Source organism: Rhamphochromis sp. 'chilingali', assembly GCF_963969265.1.
Source record: "Rhamphochromis sp. 'chilingali' genome assembly, chromosome: 2".
NCBI lineage: Eukaryota > Metazoa > Chordata > Actinopteri > Cichliformes > Cichlidae > Rhamphochromis > Rhamphochromis sp. 'chilingali'.
The window spans coordinates 50,541,377-50,564,776 of NC_137930.1; the positions used below are offsets into that span (position 1 = coordinate 50,541,377).

Below are 23,400 nucleotides of genomic sequence, written 5' to 3' on the forward strand. Positions count from 1 at the left end.
GTTTCACAGAAGCACAAGTTCCTTATAAGATTTGAATCAAACTCAAATCTCTTCCTAAACATCAGTCAACTAGAGAAACCGTTTACCTTGTTGTTTCCATAAGCCATTTCCATCGCTTCCAGGGAGAGGGAACAGAGAGCATTGATCAGGTGATGCAGGGACACATCATCCAGGTACCTAGATGACAGAAAAATACTTATTTCAGATAACATGTGCCTATTCTGCTTAGCATTAATAACTTAAAATTCTGATTTTACAACAGGCAACACTAGCCTATCTCTCTAAGAAAATACTGTGCTCCTTCCCAGTCATATTTATTAACAAATGGTTATTGTACATATCCATTTTAAGATCATCAGGTAAGTAAGTAAAGTATCTACATATGCTCAGGCACACTGATCCTTACTGAGAGCTCTCGAACAGTCTGGACAGGATGTTGGAGATAACAGGCAGGTCTGTCATCACTGCTGTGGTCAGCACCTGTTTAGGTTGGAGACACACGATTAGCATGTAAGCCCATCACCTTCAACAATGAGCTGGGAAACATAATGTGCAATACAAGTTCAATACAAAGGTTATAAAAAACACTGACCGTACTGGGGCCCTCCACTGCTCGACCAGGCTTCAAGGCACCACCCACGCCTGGCTTAAGCCCGAGGATCCACACTAAGTGCTGGGAGAAAAACAGAAGGTGAAGGAGAGTTGAAGAAAAGTTCATATCAGGTCTTGAAAAAGTACACCAACATGCTGAAAGACATGTATTTTTATGTAAATGTGCTAAGAATGATTCCACTTTCTCTCTGAGAGGTGCATAAAGCACAATGCAGACAGTGCAAGAACAGTTTTGTGCATTTATACATGGAATGGATTTGTATGTGCCGTCTAATTACATGAGAGTGTGTACATATGTGCGTGGTTGCAAGTAAGCAAGCGTGTGGCTGTAGGTGGTTGTAGTACCTGGAGGGTAGCCAGTACCAGCTGCCAGGAGGTGCCCAGCACGGCTCCGTGGCAGTGAGCCAGGTTGAGCAGGGTTCGCATACACTGGATGTTTTTGGCAGTCAGCTAAAAGAGGGAGAGAGTAACGTTACAGTCAATTCTAAGGCACACTGTATATTACCAAGTGAGTCGCATCTATAGAACAAGTTATTATGACTTATGACAGTATTCCGTCTCACCACAGGCAATGAAAAGTGTGTTAACAAAAAGAAGGTGGTGGAAACGTAGTGTAAAAGCAAAGGAAATGAAAACAATATGCTAACATTACTATAGGGAAAACTTTAAACTCTGCATGATTATTCCAGGTCAGGATCGAGGTCACTGTGCAGGTACTTTTAAATCTTTTTGCCCTCAAGAAACATTTCAGCGCACAAGCATCCATGTCCAGCATCTATTAAGAACTATCGACCTGAACGAGGCCCTGACAAAGAAAAGCATCTTATTTCACATAGTCAATATTGTCGGAATATACTCTACTATGCACATTGATACTGGCGATACTGCTTAATATGGTTAAGCAGTATTACCTGTTTTGAAGCTGGGGTTTTTTGTTTTGTTTTGTTTACAGAGATTCTGAACATATTTATTTACCGAAACCTTCAAGTACCAACAAATTAAAACCATTTACTTTTACTTAACTCATAGTTCAGTGTTGGATGTATTCATTTCATTTTATTTCATTTATTCATTCATTTCAGGCACAACAAAATACATATATTGAACATAAAGTGCACGAAACTTTATTTTTTTAAACTTGATTGTTTGGAGCCGTTTGGACTCACCAAACTGCTGCTATTTGTTTATTTATTGTGGAAAAGTGGTTTTCCTGCTTTATCTGGATTTAACCTGCCCAACAGCAAGAGCTCCGCTGACATTGTCTCCATTATGGAAGATTATTGTTAATCTAACTTGTTTTGATAAAAAACACTTGTGAGCTTTGTTTTGGGAAAACTGCTACACAAATTAAAATGTGAAAATCTGTTACACTTATCGAGTATGTAACCACCAAGTCTTCCAAATGTGTGCGTCCTTACCACAACAGTGCCCTGGGGCTGGGCAGTTAGTGGCTGCCCCACAGCCACCACCTGCTGATGAGATTCACTGGAGGGGCTGATAATCTGCACGTTCTGGCCCTGGATTGAATAAGCTGTGGAGAAAACACACACACGCACCCACGCAAACATATTGTTACACACGCGCACACGTAGAGGAGTCAAGGTTTTTGAGGGGATTTTGTAGCAAGCTTACAACATGCAAGAAAAGCTCTCTTAATTAACTCCAAGACAAACATCCCATCGGTGAGTCAAGACCCAATTTGCCGGCTTTATCTCTACAAGCTGATATGCAAATAGTGAGAGTCTGAGCGGCCGGCTTGAGAGCAGCTGTGTGTGGATGCCTACGTTCCCCAGGCACATTCTCCTTGGTGTGTCTAATTAGAAGCCACAGTGAAAACTTATGGATTAATGCAACAAGAGCAGGAGAACAGGGACAGGCAACAGTTTACATGTTGGGCACATCTTACCCATGTGGGAGATTAGACCTGCTCATTAAACACATGTGACCAGAGGCCATCCCTCAGGGCTTTACATGGGGACTTTTAATGGTTTGCAGTATAAAACATGTATTTGCTCTTGCAATTCTTGGTGTGTACAAGTGAATAACTACATGCCTGACATACTTGTACAACAAAAATAGAGGTTATATGAAACTTGAGTCCCCTTGAAAATGTGTTTTGTATTTATCTTTAGATGCATTCTCAGTCACCCACCTTTGCTGGAGAGGGTGGCCGCGTTGCTGCTGAGGACAGTTAGGGCGTAGTGTGGGGGCAGAGAGGCCTTGCAGATGGCCGTTATAAAGGCATCACGAGGTGTCACCAGGCCAAGACGGCCACACAGCGAGGCCATGGTCAGCTCTGCTTTCAAGATGTTCTCAGTCGCTGTCTCATCAGTGCTGAACACGCAAGACGTGAGAAAAGGAAGAAAGAGGACAGAAAAGTGAAACATAACACACTGCAGACTGTATTCCTTATTGTCTAATTTAATATTTATATCCTAAGAAATGCTGCCAAGGCTATATTAGACCTTTATTCATTATTAGAACATGATAGGATATGTATAGATAAACCCAGCAATGAAATTTGAATTTCTTTCGAAGTACTTTTATGACCAAGTGAAGAATTTTCAACATAGCACATCTAAACAAATGAGTCTTCTTTAGAAACCATCAATTATTTCTGTTTGCACACAATAATAAAAATGAGCAGAGTTTGTGTTATTAGCAGCTGAAAAGCTGACCTTTGCAATGATGTGTTTTAACTTTGTAATGCTCAAAACTTGTAAACGCAAGTTAAAACTGAGGGTTTTCTTCCAACTGACTCACTGTTTGAGCTGTCACATGAGAAAGCATCATGTCAAAAACAAGAAATCTCTTTTGACTCCACAAAAAGAATTGCTAATGCTCACAAAGCAGGAGGTGGATATAGAAAGCTATCACAGCATCTCCAAGTGTCAAGAACTGTAGTGAGAAGTATCATTAAGAAATTCAAAGAGAGCCACAGAGCCTGACAGAGGCAGGAAGCTAAATATTTCAAAGGCTGGAAAGAAAACTAGTGACAAATGTGTCTAAAGTCACAACTGCTAGGGACTTAGTGAATCACTAGAATACTGCACAGGAATGGGCTGAGAGGTTGCAGACCAAGAAAAACACAGGAAGAACAGACACTGAAGTATGCTGAGGACAACCTGGACTGGAAGTGCGTCCTTTGATCAGGTGAGATAAAACTTGAGCTCTTTGGCCACAGAGACGCTGCTTATGTTTGGAGAAAGAAGGGAGAAACCTACAACCACAAGAACTCCATCCCCACAGTGAAACACATTGCTAGGAATATTATGTTGTGGGGACCAGCAAAAAATGATGTTGGCATCAGGGGGACTAATGGTTTAATGCACGGCTGTGTAGCGGGCTGTTGTGTTAAAAGATGCAAACCCACATTTGCGACTTAAAACAGACCCTGCACTACAAACATATTTAGGAGCAGCGTATGACAACCCTAAGTCCAGGCAGCCTCCAGTTTTTCAGCAAAAACGCTGATAACACAACAGAAGCAGTGATGGTGATGCTGGCAAAGTTTAATGTCAGAGCCAGAGTCTACAGCGTTACACGCTGTGAACAGTAAATAGGCAGAGCCATTACTGAGACAGTGAACTCAGAGTAAAAGAAAACATGTTTCTAGCATCCAAAACAGCAGCACCAAAACATCTGATCACCATTAAAACCTTAACTGGGAAAAAAGTGAGCGGGAGTCCTGCATCGAACCACCTGATCAACAAACTGAAGAAAAGCAAACTCTGTAGCTGCTCCATCCACCGCTGTTAGTTTTACACCGTGAAAGATGTGCACAGGTTGTATTAAAATATGAACAGTTAACTTAGTCTGACACCAGATACCAGACTGGTTAAATTATACAGCTCGATGAAGGCTGAGGGCGCCGTCCTATTTAACATGGGAGCGACACCTGCAGCTAACGGAGAAGTGACCGCATTAGAGACCATGGTCACGCCATATTAATTTCAAGGCTTCTGTATCGTTTTCCATTTTGTAAGTGAAATCATCTGAAATATTGTTTTAATTAAATTGCATGACTATTTAAAAATATAAAAACACAAGCCAATAAAAAAAATAAATAGGCCATTAAACTCTAAGCCACTGACCTGAGGGTTGTTATGTTGGACACAGAGCTATTATTAATATTCATTAATAACTACAACATGATAATGTCTGTTTCAGCAGCACAAAAACTCACCTCCTAGTTCTATTGAACAAACACTTGAACGGGAAATTAAATGTGTATTTATCTGTTAAGCATACATCGTGCGTTTAAAGTAATCTTTAATGTGGTGCAATTTACAAATGACTAAAGCTTTAAAACGTTCCTGTCTGAATCACTGCTGTAAATACATAACATGTCTGCTGACTCCAGAATCCGTACCTGGCATCCAGCAGCAGAGACAGTGCAGCCAGGAGACCGCACCAGCAGGCGTTGACCATCTCCTCCCACACCAGGTGAGCCCCTGAGACAAACAAAACATTACGGGGTTTATTCCTAAATACTATCACATCAGTCTGGACAGTCTCATGTTGGGGAAAAAGAAAAGAAATTGATCATCTCTAATTTTTTTCCACTTCTTATTTGAAATTATAAAGAGGTTCGGTTATAATTGTGGTCACTAGAGTTTGTACAAGTGCTACCACCCAGAATCATGACAGGCTAGACCATTATACACACCACTCCTGCTTCCCCATCTCCATATGTCTGCTTTCATATATTTTCAACTGATTAATATCCTTCTTGTCAGGGTGTATCATGAGAATAAAACGCTCCAAAGAACATTTTTTCCTTCTGTACATTCTCACCAGGTTGCGGCTTCCACTCCTGGTCAGGGTGAGCTTCTCTAAATTCAGCAGCTGCCTCCTCCTCCGCGGCCAGTTCTCTTTCAATCATGGTGGTGATGCCCCTCACCAGGTCAAGCAGAGCACTGAAGGCCACTGACATGGCGTAGCCCTCTGGGATGGATGGGGGCTCAACCTTGTCCAGCATCTCTAAGCTGGGAGAGAGATGGAGAAAGAGAAATGAGGTGAAGTACATGAACTGAAGTTTCTGTCTGGAAAATTGACATATAAGAGCTGCCTCCTTTTCCAAGACCATTAACATATTAGGCAGCCATTTCTTTTCAGCAAATAACTTTTGATCTGCTGTATCATTAACGTCAGAAACAACATCTTGGGGGAAAAAATTAATTTAAAAAATGACAAGCTTGTCTATATTTATGCCACTTTGCAGCACAAAGCTAGTCGGTCCTGGAACTGTTTACTTTCTGCATCTGTGACTGGAATTACATCCTTATAAACACACAATAAATAAGGGGAGATTATTCAGTATGTACAAAAGAAATTCTTACTAGGTGGCCTTGGCGCTTCCCTGGACACTAACAGTCATAAGGGGGATCCAGGTACCACGGTATTCAAATGCAGCCTGGGTAGTCAGGGTGCCGCTGACCCCTCCTGTGCCTGGACCGCCTTGTGCTGTGCCTTGAGCACCTGAACCCGACCCACCTACAACAAAAGCCGGAGAGGAATGAGGTAAGGGGGTATAAGTGCAGTAAATCTGAATTTCAGGCCCATTTGAACACATCTCCTTGACATCAATAGAAATTCTAAATAAGGACAACTCAGTCAACTTACCAGCTGGCGCGCCGACAGCAGCCACGTTTCCCGCATTGGGAACGATGAAGAGGGACTGGATGAAGGATCCCAGGGCATTGACAATGTCTCTGAACACTTTAGTGGAGTGCTGCTTCATGTCATAAGACTGGCAGAACGAACTGAAACAGAGAAGAGCAGAGTGAGATCACAGCAGTGTGGGGTTGTATTAGAAAGAAAAAAAAAAAGGACACTTCAGACTTTGCCAAGTTTCATTAGGCCAAACTGCACTCTGAGAAACAGTTAAACAACCTTAGTCACAAAAGGGTTTAATGAATGTAATTGTGCAGAATCAGCTATATTTTTTTAAACTAAAGTAGGAAAAAAAAAACGTAAGTTTCCAGACCCTGTAACTAAAAATCTGTGTTGTTTTTTTAAAGCTGCTTACCGTAACAAATGAGGCTGCACACACAGTCTGTGGACTGATTCCACAGCCACTGCTCTGAGCCACTGAGGCTTCTCCCCATCCAGAAATTTCACCAACAGAGACAAGAAGATCTCACACTCAGTCACCTGCAAGCCAAGCACACACATATCAGACTGAAAGTGATGCAAAATCTCTGAATACCTTCTGGCTTTGTGGAAGTGGAACGGCTTTTTGATCAATTTGAGCAAAAAGAAGAAAAAAAAATTCCATCTCAAAAATTGAATAAATGCCACTAAATAAAAACAGCTGGAATGCTGAGTTACTCGATTGTAGTTAAGCTCATTAAAGTGCTTGGAGGAGAACTAAGACAAAACTACTGCTTGGGTAAGCCAATGCTAATCTGACTGGATCAATTAAGTGCATCAGCTCTGTGCTTAAGAAAATCCCATAGACATAAAAAAACAACCATCAGACAACTGTTTTGACCACCCAACCATCGCAACGGATCAGTTACTTACCAGTAAGCTGTAGAAGTGCTTGATGAGGACGGAGACCACACGCAGCAACCTCATGCAGATGGGGAAGTAAGGTTTCTCCACAGGAGCTGGTGAAGCAGCGCTGCTGCTGCCCTGCCGGAACTTGATGTTAGGGGAGAAGAGCTTGATGACGAGGGGACAAACTCTTTCTTTTAGCAGGAAACTGAACTCCTGATGCTGGGTAGGAAACAAAGGGAGACCAAAACATCCTGTGAATTAATTTATTTTATTGTAGAATGTTTCATTAAGAATTTTATTGAAAGGACAAGATGGATCAGATGGATCTAAACCTTTTAAAATAAAAAAAGTTGGAACCTAACAATGAGCAGACTTTTCTCTTTTTTGCCACTTCTGGTCTGACACCTTGTTTTTGGTCTAGATCAGGGGTGGGCAATCTCAGTCCACGAGGGGCGGTGTCCCTGCAGGTTTTAGATCTCACCTTCGGTCAACACACCTGAAGCACATGATTAGTTCGTTACCAGGCCTCTGGAGAACTTCAGGACATGTTGAGGAGCTAATTTAGCCATTTAAATCAGCTGTGTTGGTTTGAGGACACATCTAAAACCTGCAGGGACACCAGCCCTCGTGGACTGAGATTGCCCACCCCTGGTCTAGATGTTCACAAACTCGCTCTTTTTTCTCTCTTTACCTGCAGGAATACACCGGGGAAATCATTAAGAACAGACTCCAGCAGCTCAAGGCCAAACGTCCGTGTCATCTCTGTCATCCCCACCAGCCAGTAGGGGGCGTCAGCATTCACCAGCTGGCACAAGTCCTGCAGGAAGGTGAACAACAGCCTTCAAAACAATGCAGTGTTGTCCTACCCACATCACAGTGGCTGAAACAGGGCTTTGACCGAGCTCTGCGTGAAGAACAATCATCATCACATGAAAGTGTAATGTGGGTGAAAGACTTCAAGACAACCGAATCCCTCTTTAAAAAAATTACTTCATTTCAGAGATGAAAAGAAATATTTCTGAATTAGTTTTACTGGACCTCAATTTGAGATTATAAGAAAGATCTCAAAATCAGCATCTAACCAACTCTGACAAGAGGGCAGGACGGCTTATAGAAGGCTACCGCCCCCTGGTGGACATACCTGAAACAGCATGTATGCATCCTTTGCACTGGGTCTCAAAGTGCTAACAGACCGGCGGTTGGTGTTTCCCTGGACAGGAGGGGGCTGCTCCACAATGCCTTGAGGTTAAATACAAAATACATTACACAGTAAATTAGCTTGCAATTAAAAAGCATTTTTATCTATGTTCTATTTAAATAGCTTAAGGTGTAAAGATGTACTTTTCAGTTTTTCACACCATCTGTAATATTAAGCATCTCAGAATTTTACTGTATCATCTTCCTACTTTCAGAACCAATGAACTCTAACCTTTAAAGCGCTCGTCCTCAGCCACCATCCTCTCAAACACCACGGTGACAACTTGTCTAACGGTGGCAGCTGCTGTGTTGTTGGTGATGTTGTCCTTGGTGAAGTGCAGACGAAAACACAGCACAATAGCCTGGGCACAGGGGAAAAAACAAACTACTGCTACTATACTGTTCATCCATATAATACATGCAAACAGTGTGTGTGTCTATGCTTTTACCTTGGATAGCACTTCATCATGTACAACTGTGTTGGTGGTCAACAGGACGAGGACTGTCTGTAAAAGTTTCAGCTCTTCCAAACCATTTTCCATCAGCTGCCACAACATGTTGATGATGTTCCCTGCTGCTGCCTGTTTCCCAAACACACACACACAACTAAAGTACATAGCCACACTCTGAATTTAGGAGGCATTATCAGAGTTCCTAGCTGATATCAGGCCTTTGGCTTGCCCAAGGTAACAGCCATAAATAATAGACATGCACAAAAACACACTCTTGTGGGAGCAGATGGTTGTGCCTGCTTGGGGTTACAACATCACCCAGTTCAATAACACCAGATCTCACTGTCAGTTTCTGCTGATAGTAAGTGACACCGCACGTCCTTTCTCAGGGTCAAGCTATCCAAAATAAATCTACATGCATCCCCCTAACAGCTGCTTTTATGTGTAACTGGCTCAATTCACAAGATAACAAACAAACTCAATTTTCAAATATGAACGCGTCTTATGCTCTGCCACAGCCCTGCCTGAAGGCACTGCTTTAGTCGTCTACTCTCCTCAATGCAATATCTCAGCAATGCCTTAAGGAACTTCTGCAAATTTGGCACAAATGTCCAGGTGGATTCAAGAATGAAATGATGTGAATTTATTGCTGAGATCTCCGTGAATAGACAAGACATGCTTGGGGAGATAGATGGGAACTAAATCTCAGTTGGTTTGGAGAGGCCTGTACTTCTTCACCATCCTGTCTTTCTCCTATGTCCCGCCTACTTGGTGTGGTTCACTTGTCCTCTGCTCCTGGCTGCTTTTGTTAGAGACCACCGTTTTAGGGGAGCTACTCCTGCATCGTTTTGTTGTTTTGGCCATGGAGGTTCAAGAAGTTTAGGATTTCTTTTTCTTTCTTTTTATGAAACGAAACAGCACAGGTTAGAAGCTGCTTTCTGTTTTACTGGATTGACCTGCATCAACCCGCTCCCCACGCTGTGCTGTTTTTGTGTGCAAACTTTTTTGTATTTGTAAAATAAAATACTAAACGCTTAAACTCTCAGTCTGTTTAACTAACATTACTACCCATCTACTACTGGTGAGTGGGGGAAATAACAATGAATCTGAATGATTAAAAATGTATTATTCCTTTTAATTCACAGTTAAAATTCACAGCTATTTTCAAGGATACAGCTTTAAGAAACAGCCATTTTTCCTCTGGTCAGCAACAAGGGTTTAAATTTAGTTAAGTTTCTTCTTGGATGTCCTGGGATTCAGAACATTTCAGTGTTTGAGGTAAACTACTGCGTGGAAAGAGAGAGACAGAGCGTGAGAGCGAGATCTGTGTGACAAAAATAGTTGATAAGAATTAGCGCTAAGTAACCCAGCGTGACCAGTTCTGACAAAGAATTTTCTCAGGGAATGCCGAGCGCATCTTTTCTCCCACCAAAGGAAAAAAAAAAGAGAGCTTTGAAATCTATTTTAGTGTAATCCAACAAATGATGATTAAAATGAAGAAAGCCTGCTTTGCAGTGTGCTAACACCTCTGGGGTAACATCTTGGAAACCGCTCACATCTCAGGTCTGCCAAAAGCTGCGTTGTTTAAAAGGTCGAAAACCCCTACACCCATTTCACAGGCTACCATTAAACGACGATTTCAATTTGGAAGTTATTGTAGCCTCCCCTTTCCTGAGATCGGTACCTTATTCCACTCCGTTTTTCTGAGTTGTTTAACTGCCACTGCGCATAAAGATGATGTTAAACTGTTCAAGTAATAGATTTTCTAGGTCAACGGGTTTCACGAAAATGAGCAGTGGAAGTGGTAAAGGTGGTCTGCGCCTTTGCGCCAGGAACGAGGTCAAATTAAATTTACACTGCTTGATTGGGTATTGATGTGTTGCAGTGCTTGCAGTATTGACCCAATTGGATATCAATCAAGCCTTAATTTGTCCATGCTTACACACTGAAGGTGAGCATGAAACATTGAGGTTTAAAACAGTCTTTATTTACTTCCAGGTAATCAAACAAAAAACAACAGAAGGCCACAACCCGAAAGATTCAAATAATGCTAAAAAAGAAAAACAGCACATCTACTTTCCGTTGTTTTTAATGAGTCGTTCGATCACAAACTCGAAAAATGTGTTTTTCATGGCTGTGTTCTCTATAAAAGAGTTTTCTTCGCTTGGGAACAACCTTCCAACAAGGACGCACGCACCGACTCGCCACTCTTTGAAATAACAATCACACTGTATTTGTGAAGCTCAGTGTCACACAGCGGATCAGCAAAGGCCTCTTACTGAGTGCACCTGCCAAAAGCAACTCACCAATGAGTGCATTAGTCTAACAGCCTGATGATTATTATTGCATTTATTGTGATGTGTGTAAATTAACATGTATCAATCAAACTGTCCTCAATTCGGCACTGCTTGTTACCACACTGTGGTTTTATTTGGCCTTCTACACACTAGATTCCCTTCTTGTGTACACATCTGCAGATCATACATATGAAAATATAAATATCCTATTTTCAAATAAAAAGGCTAGCTTATAGCCCTCACCTCAGATACGACCTCATGGGACATGAGTCTCTGGATGGCAGCCAAACACAGCTGTGTGATCTTTGGCTCTTTGGTGCCACAGCCCATCAGGAAAGGCTGCACAACCTCTGAGCTGTTCTCCTTTAGGGCTGCAGGAAAAAGGGACACAAATAAAGGACACAAATAATCTTTTTTTAAAGATGTCATCATGCAATTTACTTCTAATAAAATGCCTTAAAGTAAAAAAAAAAAAAATACATGTGTTTGCTTTTGTTTTGCTTCTGATTTCATGAAGTCTGGTACTGCAGAACGAAAACTTTGGAGAGTAAATGAAAAGAATACATGGAGGTATCAACTTACAATAACAATTATTCTCAAGTGTGAATCATGCAACACTATTCTAGCTCAACAATTATAATAATAAAAAAAAGGTACCCATTTTGCACTGAGGTTTTTATCATCTCATTTTAAACAGCACTTAAAAGTGAAAAGTGCATTATTTCCTTTTCCAGTAAACTGAATTTAGGTTCACCAGTTATTTACACCTGCACAACAGGTTTCCCAGTTAATCACCATAAAGTTGATGCGTCAAGTAGACTTAAAGTTGAAACAGTGAACAGTGAGCTGCTGTACAGTTCACAGCTACAGAGGGGCAGCAGGTTGTGGACAGTCATCAGTGGAACTCAGGAAATGTCAACTATGTGTCAACTCTGCAAATGCTACCAAAAAGCTAGACTTGTTTACAGAGACGGCACTAGAACCAATTTTCCATACGAGTGCTGAGAGACCAGCCCCGTTTGAAAATACTTCAATAATTCAGAGCAACAAGCTAGAAAGAGCCAGAAAAAGACTGCAAACAAAGCTCAGAGAGGAGGGAAATAAAAGACTCATTTATCATATAACTTAATAAACACAATGACTTTTTTTGTTTGGTTTTTTTGGGGTGGAGTCAAAGGCCGTTTGTACATGACTTGCCTTTGGCTGAATGCATGCATTATGAAAGGAAAATACATGAAAGCCCAGTGACTATTTCAGTCTGTCACTTGTATGCAGGATGCAGTTGTGTGAACAGAAAATCATGAATACTGCCGTCTCCCTGAACATTTGAATATAAGCTTGTTGCAGTTTAAAGCACTAGCTCTGCACACATAGCCAATTGAAGAACAACTAAGTACTTCTATTATCACTCACCTGCTAATATGTCTGTGTTCCTGGCTGCTATCGTCTTAATCTTCACTATACCAGACTCTGCAGCCTAGAGAGGAAAGAGGACAGACATTTAGGTAACTGTTTGATGTGACATCAAATTGAAAGGTGCTGACAGTGCAGCATACATGCACCGCTGGTGGTAGACATGGCTACTTGTAATGGTGGGTGTAGCGGAAAATAGGAAGGCCCAGTTGTAGAAAAACATCTTCATCTTATGAGGAACACCCAGTGAGGTATTCCTCTAAGCTTGAGATGTTCAGAACAGCTGTGAGGAGCACTGTCAAGAATGGGGAAGGGTAAAAGGAGGAGGATGGCAAGTGGGGACGGAGAGGCCGCTCTTATCTTTCTTCAACAACTGCATGCCACGGCAAGCCTCTCAAGATGTTTTCTTTCCCATCTTTGCTTCCCATCAATACTCCACTCCTCATTCCTACATGGTTTCAATTTTAACTGTAATTTCACTTCTTGCCCCAGTTGTTCCACATACAAAAACACCTGTTTAGACATGTTTTAAAAAACTGTTTAAAACTTATTATGAGCAGTTCTTCTCAAAGGCCGTCTGCAGGGCCAGTACTGCCATCTGTCTTGTAATTCTCCTCACGAAAACAACATAATGCTTTAACCTTTGTGGCTACAGAAGTACACACACTGCCTTTTTAAAAGGCTGGTATAATTTTGGCTAAAGAAAGACATTTTTAAAAAAGGCACACCTCTTTGGATTAGGCACCACTGACGGGATAAATACTGTAACAACATGATTACAATACACCAACATGTCACAAAAGTCGAGCCACTTTGGAGGATCGCAATTCATAAATTACTAAACGGCTGGTAACAACCCCTGCTTAATGGCTAAGCTTTTTCAGAAAATCTTTTACCATACAGCTCCCTAAAAGTTAATCTCTTAAAAAAAAAAAAAAAAAAAAAGCTTCTCTCCCTCTTCTCCTTTTGTTCCAGAAACCGAACCATAGCGGCTTGCAGGAAAATGAGGGGAGCGCAGAGAGCTTTTTTTAGTCTGAAATAATTGCAACCTTCCTGTTGCTACTTTTGATATTTCCATCAGCACAGACGAGTGAAAAATCCAGCATCAGAACAGCAAATTCTGGCTTTGCATAAGCTGTGACAGAAAGAGTTTCAGACTGCAACAATTAGTTACGACACAATTATACAGCATATCAAACATGAGCCTTTGCTGTTAACTGCAGGCCAGGATGTGTTGTGCCATCTTCACAAATGTGAACCCCTTATAACTATACAATAAACACTGTTTAACTGCTCGTTAACATAAATACGTAATCAACCAATCACATGGCTGCAACATGATGCATTTAAGCATGTAGACATGATCAAGACCTGCTGAAGTTCAAAGTGAGTATCGGAATGGAAAAGAAATGTGATTTAAGTAACTGTGAACATAGATGTCGGTGCGAGACAGGCATGTTTGAGGATTTGCAAAAAAACGACGATCTACAGGCATTTTCTGCACAACCATCTCTAGAGTTTACAGAGAATAGCGTCAGTTCTTTGGGTGAAAACGCCTCAGTGATGTCAGAGGTCAGAGGAGCATGGCTACACTGCTTTGAGCTAACTGGAAGATAACCACTTGTTACAACCAAGGTGTTTTTCAGGAGAGCATCTCTAAATGCAAACACATTGAACTTTAAAGCAGATGGGCTTCAGCAGCAGAAGACCGCATCAGGTTCCACCAGGTTTAATACACTGCAACCTATTGAGTATTCATGAACGTTTCCATCCCTTTATGGCCTCAGTTGAACCATTTTCTGATGACTCCTTCCAACAGGATAACGCACCATGTCACAAATCTCAAATTATCTCAAACTGGTTTCCTGACAGCAAGTTCAGCGCATCTAGATGACCTCCAGTCACCAGATCTCAATCCAATAGGGCACCTTTGAGATGTGGTGGAACGGGACACTGGTATAATGGAAATCCAGCTGAACAATTTGCAGGAACTGTGTGATGCTGTCATGTCAATATGGACCAAAAAATCTCTGATGAATGTTTCCAGCACCTCGTTGAATTTGCATCATGAAGATTAAAGCAGTTCTGAGGGGAAACGTGGGTCCAACCTGTTACTAGCAAGATGTAATAAATGAAGTGGCCAGTGAGTGTATTTGCAACCTGTGCAACAACAACTATCTATTCAACTCAAAAGAGAGCACTAGAAATATTGCAGCATGCAGACAAAGTCGTGGGAAATATGTGCGCACTTTGTTAAGTCAAAGTTTTTGACGTTGTGATGAGAGAGTGGATTGTACTTTTTAAAAGGCCTGCCTTTGCCGAAGTAGCCATATCTGTTAATAACCACAGTGACTACTCTATAAAAATGAAAGGAGAACTAAAGGCATATATGAACTGACAATCTGTGTGTCAGTTGAACAGAGACAAGCAAGTTCTCTAATTAGAAACAGATTGTGTGTCCTTTATTCCGCCTCCAACTGAACCCTCCCATATGAAAAAAATGCCAGTGAGTTTCCACAAAACCATTAAAACTTTTCACAATAAAAATATTTTCACATTAGCCTACTAATTGTTAGAGTCTGTGGTTGACAGGAAGTTGCAACATTTCTCCCCAGCAGACAAACTGATCTTTCTCTCTGCTTCCTCATAGAAAGTGCTGTTTAAGCTTTCTAGCGTAAAAAGTATCCCCTCCACTTGTCTCTGGAAAACTGTCAGCATTAAAAAGCCTCCACACTGTTGAGGATAATACCACTGGCCTGATGATGCCATTGCAACAGAGAGAGACACCAGAAACTGTCTATGTTAATACATGAGTTCTTTTATTGGTGTATCTGAAAGTCTATTCAAAGGTAACTGCAGTGTTACTCTAGTAAAATTTATCAGTTAAAAACCTTGCCCTCTTATCTATGTCATAAAGTCAACTATTCTGGTATCACTGAACAGATACATTATCAGTCACATTAAGCAGCACGCTGCAGAGAATCCCTGGCTGAGAATTAATTCTTTGAGTTTGTATCCACCTTCAAAGACACTTGGTATGTGTTCACTTTAACAGCTTTCAAAGCAGATTATTTAGGCCATCACTAAACAAAATTCTGAATGTGCTCAACACAAGGAAAAAGTCAAAAGGTTACTGCTTTTCAGAATAGACATCATTTATCTGCTAATCTGATACCAACCACCAGTATTTTATTATTTGACCATTATCAGTATCATGTGCAAAACACTGTGTAAACATGACCACATGTGGGATTCGAGGACATTACATAAAGAATGAGATGCTAAGTTTGAAATCTCAGGACTTGACTGGGAGTACACAAACAGAAAAACTAAAAAAGTCATTTAGTACTTCTTACTCTTCTTACAACTAGTCCATGCATTCATCTTTAGCAGGCTTGACTACTGTAACAGCATCTATACAGGTCTACCTAAAAAGTCAGACAACTACAGCTCATTCAGATCTCTGCTGCTCGAGTCCTCACTAAGACCAAAAAAGTGGATCACATCAGTCCAGCTCTGAGGTCTTTACACTGGCTGCCTGTCCATCAGAGGATAGACTTTAAAGTTCTGATGAGGGTCTATAAAGCTCTGAATGGTTTAGGACCAAAATACATCAGTGACCTCCTGACCCAGTATGAACCTTCCAGATCCCTCAGGTCATCTGGATCCGGTTTTTTATCAGTTCCCAGAGTCAGAACCAGAAACGGAGAAGCTGCATTCAGCTTTTATGCTCCTTATATCTGGAACAAACTCCCAGAAAGCCTCAGATCAGCTGAAACACTCAGTTTATTTAAATCCAGGTTGAAGACTCACCTATTCTCAGCTGCATTTGAGTAAAACACCAAATCCACACTTTTAAGCTTAGATTTCAAAACTTACATTTTAACTACTGGTCTTATCTACCGTTCTGATTTTATGTACTGTTTTTTTAATCAATTTTAAATCATGCTTTTGTTTTTTAATGTCTCTGTAAAGCACTTTGAACCACCTTATTGTTGAATTGTGCTATATAAATAAACTTGAGGAGTGGCCGAAGTCAAACTGACCCTGATCTACAAACCAGCTTGTGTCGTCTAAAAACAACATTAGCGAAACTCACAGATTTACTTCCTTAAACATGTTGTACTGTGAGACTCTAAACTGAGTAACTTTCTGAAAGGCCTTTTTCAATGTAACAGTGAGAGTATAGTCTGTATAGTATATAGAGCAGGGCGATATGTCCAAAAATATCTATCACGATATACATTTGAAAATTTTCAAGGCTGGCTGGAAATAATTAGTTGACACTCTTGTAGGATTGCTCTCTTACAAAATAATGAACATTCTCTAATTTTTAATAGTAATTTTATTTTAATAGAGAGAGAGAGAGAATATCAACCAAAAACCTACAAAACATGACTTAGTATTTGGAGAAACTCTAATTGGCAAGCACAGTGGGAAGACATTTCTTGTAGTTGGTCACCAGGTTTGAAACATCTCAGGAGGGAATTTAGCCCACTCCTCTTTACAGAAACTCTAAATCCTTTAGGTTTCTTGGCTGTCACTTGGCGACTGAAGCTTCAGCTCACTCCACAGATTTTCCATAGGAATGAGGTCTGGAGACTTGCTATGGTCACTTCATGACCTTAATTTAACATGTTTCAATTTATTTTAGTTTTTTAGTTATTTATTTTATCTTATCTCATTTTAATTTTCTTTACTTATGCTATTAGCATGTACAGCACTTTGTGAACTCTGGTTTTATGTTAAAGTGCTTTATAAATAAAGGTGGTATGGTATGGTATGGTAATTTGCTTCTTCTTTGTTGCCTTGGTAATATGTTTCGGGTAACTGTCATGCAGAAAGACTCATCCAAGACCCATCTTCAGTTTTCTAGTTAAGGGAAAGGAAGCTGTTGATATATGGCCCAAACCATTAGCCCTTTAGTTTGGTGAAGTCCTGTACCATGCAGCAAGCTCTTGCCTCAGACAGAGGGTGACTGATGGTCATTTCCAAATAACCACATTGACAGTTTTCACCTTCTCACCAAGCTTCTTGCTGGTGGCTGTGTGCAGCATTTTTTGGCACCTGTTTGGTTTTATACAATGAGTTTTGTCAGAATCTTTGGCTGATATAATGTTTCTCTCCATTAAAATTATATACCATAAAAAATACAGACTGTTCATTTGTTTGGAAGTGACCACAAAAATTCAAGTGATCAAATACTTATTTCCATTTCATTCATTATTTAATTGAAAATGTATATAATAATTTGGTTGTAGAATAAAAGGCTATTCTATTCTATTACATTACATGTGCTGTTTTTGTAAGACAGGCTATGAGTGATTGAGGGAGAAGAAAAAAGAAAAACAAACAAACAATGTGATTCGTTCTCTTGCATGTAGTGTCACTGTGGGAGATGGACTGAGAAACAGGAGAGGAAATGGAATGAAGACAGTCTGGGAAAAAGCACATTTTGTTCTTCAGTAGTAAAGCTGCAAGGATTTGAGATTTTAGTTTTACAATTAAACTACAGACATAAGTCCCTTAGAAGTCCCTAGAACAGTTCTCTAAAACGTAGACGCTAAGGATGACAACATCGCCGCAAATTTAACCATGACAGTTTCGACTGGAAAACGTTGTTTCAATCACAACACCATTGATCAGAGCGGGCGGTAACTCAGGTTGGGAGGAACATCAAAAGGGATCTCTTCAATACTCTGATCCCTTGGGGGAAAAAAGCCTGATAAGGATGGGAAAACCTCACTGATGATAAATCAATATTTGAAGCAACTTCATAAGACCCCTTAGGCAAGGGCCAGAAATCAGTTCAACACGTAAGATCAGTCGCGTGCCATGTCTTTTGATGGCCATACCACTCATTTTGAAACATCAACCACTGAAGTCAATGGACTAAATCTGTAGTGAGCAAAACACAAAGGAAATGGAAGCACTTGCTGAGCTATTTCCCCTTTTTTTCTCCATGGGAATGTTGCTTCTATCCAAGGTGAACCCTGAGGGGAAACAAACTAAGCTGCCATGGCGTGATATGAATTGCTCTGCTGAGCTGGCTGACGAGTGCTGCTGTGGTCACAAAAGCCTCACATAAAGACGTCAGCCTCGACTACCAGCGGTTGTTCCAATATGAATACTGATGAGTTACAAGTGTTGCCGACATTGTTGTCTATGCCCCCGCATATGCCTGCTGTACAGTTAAACTTGACATTTTATCATGCTACTACTGCTTACATTTCTAAGTGAAATGTTCAAGTGTACTTCTTTTGTACACGGCCTTGTATTGTTTGTGCTCCAGTCATTGAGTAATCAGAAATGTCACCAACAAAACAGTGCCACGCAACAAAGCCAGTGTGAAGGCCTTAATAATACAGTAAGTCATTCAAACAACAATGTGTGTGTGAAATCACTTGGCTGTGTCAGTAACTAGCAAGCCTGTTGAAACCAACTCTCAGTGTCAGACTGCAGACAGGACAGGTCAACAGAGGCCGAGTATCACCAAAGCCCTTAAAAACAAAGACTTTTTACTTTAAAAAATAAAGATAAATTGGAATAAAGGTTTTAAGGGCCTGTTCGCTTATATCATGAGAATCACTCCCTGTCAAATGATATCTGTGGCATCCATGCTCATATCACATCTGGTTTTAAAAATGACTGCGTTTCCCATGTATCTTTGATTTCTGCAGCCAGACACCTGCATGGACTCTGAGTCTGAGTTAATACAGTTTTGTATTTTCTGATTACTTTTTATTATATTGTTAGTTTTCCTTTTTAAGTTTCAGTGAGTTTCCATAGCAGGTTGACTGGTTTCACTTTAGTTTTTATTAATTTCAGTGTTAGTTGTAGATTTTAAAAAAAAATCTGTAGAGATATTAAAATATAAACAGAACCTTTTGAATGCTGACTCAGTCTTGTAGACATCAAAAGCCTCAAAAAACATGATCATAAAAGCCTCATCAGGCAGTTTGTGATAGCAAATTTTAACAAATTAACAGATAACAAAACTAAGTATATTTCATCTATTATACATTTTATTTTAGTTTGTTTTTCCCATTCAAATCGCTTCTAGTTCTAGAAGGTCTAGTTTTTATTTTAGCTAACTAAAATGTTTTCTCACATTTAGTTTTACTTAACTATAATAACTTTGATGTGAACCCTATGCAAGGTGGGTGACAGTGGCCCAACCACTCTTGCCCAAAGATGCTAGCATCAAATAAAATACAAAATAAAGTACATTTACATTGCTTGACTTGAATAGTTAGTTCACCCCATCCCCAAAATACACGTTTTCTCACTTTTACTTGCCTTTTTATAGCCACTGAAAATTTAACTTCAGTGTTTACGCCTTTGACATAAGTTACATCTAACAAAGATACTTAAAGTGTAGCTACGTAAAAAAGTTTAGCTCGGTGTTTTTGTGAATCTGCTTCTGTTTAAACGCATTACACCAAACATATTAAGCGTAGGGAGGCCCAGCAGCTGATACAACTTATGAGAAGTACAGTATGGGAACAACTCAAAGGCCCCACGGTTGCTGTGACAGAACGAGCGCATACATTTTTTAATGTAAAACCTAATAAAAACATAAAACGAGCTTCACAAACGGATGCAAACTGCTAAAAATCGGGGCTCGGTGAAGCTAACTAGCAGGCTAACCTCTTTGACAGGGGGGAATTTCTTCTTGCACTCCATGGAGAGAGACCGCAGATCCGTCTGCATGTTCTCTAGTAATTTCTTCACCGCCTCGGGACTGCTGGTCGACATCTTTGACGGCGCCTTTCGATAGAAAACCTCAGAAATACTTTAAACGTTGAAAGGAATGTGGGAGCGCGGTCGCCCCCCCACCACCCATCCACCGTGGGGGGATATAATCCGTCACTACTTTATTCGCCTCCCTCGGAAAAGGAAATAAAAACGCTGCGGTCCATTGATACGGGATCCCACTTCTGTGCTTCGAGCGCCCGTGCGCAGGTGAGCAGCGATGACACCGGCATAAGTCCGACCTCCTCACAGCCAGCTGACATTAGCTTCAAGGAGTCGCATCGTTACCCTAAATTTCTGCTTCTTACGGCTGTTTACTAGTCGAAGATATCTGCTAAATTGAGCAGTCTGCCATCAGCGGCCGTGTCAGCTCCACTTTCTTTCCCACAATGCTTCGCTGGACACTGACACGTCACTTGGACTTCCGTAAACAGTGGCGTATGCAGGTGACTGCAGCGACCCCTGCAGGAAGAGATCGGCACAGACAGATAGCCACGAAGCACACAGTAGTCTGATCTGGACCACGGTATCAGCGCTTCTGCTCGGTTACCTGTCCACACACACCACCTATTGGCCCGGAAAGAGGCTGCAGGAGGCTGTCTAGAAATGTCTTTGCAGTGCTTACAAAAACAAGAAAAAAAACGATTATTGACAATATCAACAATTTTATTATTTTAAGAAATACGTTTAACTGACTAATTAAGGTTCAATTTAACTGAATATAACCTAAAATGTTTAACTTAATTGTGCATTAATTCAGCAATTAAATAGACAAGCATTTGTGAGTAGTTTGTCTTGACATCAATGTAGTCACTGCATTTACTTAAATAAAGAAGCTATCGGTTCATGAATGGCACTTTTTAAACATAAATGTGCCTCCCAGTTAATTGTTATCACAAGATATAATGCATGAAAATGAATCGTGAGCATTATTCACCGTGTCTATTGTTTGTAAGATAAATAAAAAGAAAAATAAAGAAAAATATATCTACAGTCTACAGTCACCCAGAACTGCTTGTAAGTTTCCACTTAAAGCTGCACCAAGTTTCTGATTTTCTTTTCATCCAGGTTCAGATTTTTTTATTTCCAAAATAAATATGTAAATTTTGGTCTTTGTTCTGCATCTCACATGGATCCCTTCACCGGCTGCTTTCAGTGCTGCCTTGCTAAGGAATGCAATTTTGTCTTTGGGGAGGTGGAGTGCAAAGTTTCACACCTTAGACTCATTTAACTGCCAAGAAAAGAGTGGAAAAACAACCCCAATATTATCAGAAGCACAGTAACAATCCTTTTACAATTGGAGTGGAATTATTACTTTCGAACATATTGGTTCTGTTAAACCAATCATTAACCAGATTAATTCAGTGTTTTCTGTATCAAAACAGCTTTAGAACACATTTACCTGGTGTTACACCAAGTAATTGACACCAAATAGCTTGGTGCTGCACTCCAGCCTGTACCTCACCTTTTCCAGTAACTCACACTTCTGACACTAAATGTCAAATTGTGACATTTTACTTCAGGACCACATGCCGAATCCTGTCAAAACACTAGAAGAGAATACCCCAAGCAATTCACTAATATTTCTGAGGATTTTCACCACTTTGAAGAAACGACAGAGGAAGTTTTTGTGTTAGTCATACCATCTCCTCAGGGTCACTGCCTATAAATACTTTCTTGTATAAGAGATTCTGATGTTTTGTTTTTGAGTTTGTTAAATGCCTGTCATTCTTTATACTGATGTAAGACAATGTCTTCTACTTTGAAGAGCCAAGGGCTAAAACTAAATTCATAAACCTCTACATTTTTATATGTGTACTATAAGACAGAAAATGATAAGAAACTACAACCGGGAGTGCATATGCATCTGCCTGGAATACCTGGTATGATGGCTGATACTGACTAACACTCCGGCGTTGTACATATATGCATCGATTTCTCATGCTGATGATGTGTAGCGGCATATGACATCTACAGTCATGGTAAAGAGAAAGTGCGCCCTTTTTCACTTCTAGGTTCACATACCAGGAGATTTAAAAATAAAATATCGTCCGACCTCTCCAGCCTTAAAATTAGCTAAATACCACCTGACATGAACAAAACATGATATATCACATGGTGTCATTAATATTTATTGATGAAAAACTAAGCCAAAAATGCAGAAACACAGTCTACATGAAAATTTAAGCACACCTTAATGGCTTTCAGAGGAATTAAGAGGTCATGTCAATCAAAGGCATTTGATTATGTGATCATCGGAGCATTCAGGTGTGTGCTACCATAATTCCACAGAGGGAAAACATCAAAAATTATCCCAGGCAACCAACTGTCGGTGCCCACCAGTCTGAGAAGGGTTATGAGGCCACTTCCAAATAGTCCATCATTCTATAGTGAGAAAGATTATTCACAAGTAGTAAATATAAAACAATAAAAGGATCATGACAATACAATCTACAAAAAAATACTGAACAAACAAATGAAGAGGGTGTGCTGAGAAGGTGGAAGGAGTACACTGAGGGGATGATTAATGAAGAAAATGAGGGGGAGGATAGAGGACTGTTTGTGAATCAGGAAGTGAAGAGGCTCAGTAAGGTAGGAGAGGGCAACTATGAGGTGGGAAAAGAGTGCAAAGGTAGTGCGTCCAGATGACAAACTTGTAGAAGTATGAATATGTCCTGAAGAGAGGGCAGTGGAGTTTTGACTAGATAGTTTAACACAGTGATGAAGAGTGAGCAGATGTCTGGGGAAAGGATAAGCAATTTTCAAAAAGAAGGGTGATGTGCAGTGCTGAGATAAAGCTGATGAGTCACACCATTTTGATATGGGAAAGAATTGTTAAATCTGGGTTTAGAAGAGGGGCAACAATCAGTTAGGAGCATAAGTATATGAGGGTGGCACTGCATGAGAGGAGTGAGACATTGGTGAGGTGTGTGGTAGGAGTGATAGATGGGTTCATGGTTTAGTGAAGGAAGGCGAGCTAAATGACTTCCAAAGCAACACACAGTGCACAAGAGAGGTGAAGAAGAGAGTGCAGGCAAGGTGGAGCGGGCATAGACAGGTGTCAGGGGTGATGTTTAGAAACAGAAGTAGTGTCATATGTGTCATATGTAAATAATAATAATACAGAAATACAGTTTATACTGAGACTCACTTCACACAGCAGTCAGAGA

The 23,400-nt window shown here is 40.4% G+C and overlaps 1 protein-coding gene across 2 annotated transcripts in view; it reads right to left on the bottom strand.

Annotated features, from left to right (window-relative positions):
* Positions 1–20,632, bottom strand: part of mon2 (MON2 homolog, regulator of endosome-to-Golgi trafficking) — a 33,427-nt gene extending 12,795 nt beyond the window's left edge. For both annotated transcript variants that reach the window (XM_080876305.1, XM_080876304.1), the window contains exons 1-19: positions 20,126–20,632; positions 12,476–12,539; positions 11,306–11,433; positions 8,763–8,894; positions 8,546–8,675; positions 8,258–8,355; positions 7,808–7,933; positions 7,141–7,335; positions 6,644–6,768; positions 6,238–6,377; positions 5,955–6,108; positions 5,410–5,600; positions 4,985–5,066; positions 2,765–2,946; positions 2,031–2,143; positions 958–1,062; positions 593–673; positions 407–480; positions 87–177 (exon numbers count right to left, since the gene is read on the bottom strand). In XM_080876305.1, coding sequence (XP_080732431.1) covers positions 87–177; positions 407–480; positions 593–673; positions 958–1,062; positions 2,031–2,143; positions 2,765–2,946; positions 4,985–5,066; positions 5,410–5,600; positions 5,955–6,108; positions 6,238–6,377; positions 6,644–6,768; positions 7,141–7,335; positions 7,808–7,933; positions 8,258–8,355; positions 8,546–8,675; positions 8,763–8,894; positions 11,306–11,433; positions 12,476–12,539; positions 20,126–20,233 — 2,319 coding nt within the window. In that variant the 5' untranslated portion in view covers positions 20,234–20,632. The remainder of the gene's footprint in view (positions 1–86; positions 178–406; positions 481–592; positions 674–957; positions 1,063–2,030; positions 2,144–2,764; positions 2,947–4,984; positions 5,067–5,409; positions 5,601–5,954; positions 6,109–6,237; positions 6,378–6,643; positions 6,769–7,140; positions 7,336–7,807; positions 7,934–8,257; positions 8,356–8,545; positions 8,676–8,762; positions 8,895–11,305; positions 11,434–12,475; positions 12,540–20,125) is intronic.
* Positions 20,633–23,400: the final 2,768 nt, after the last annotated feature.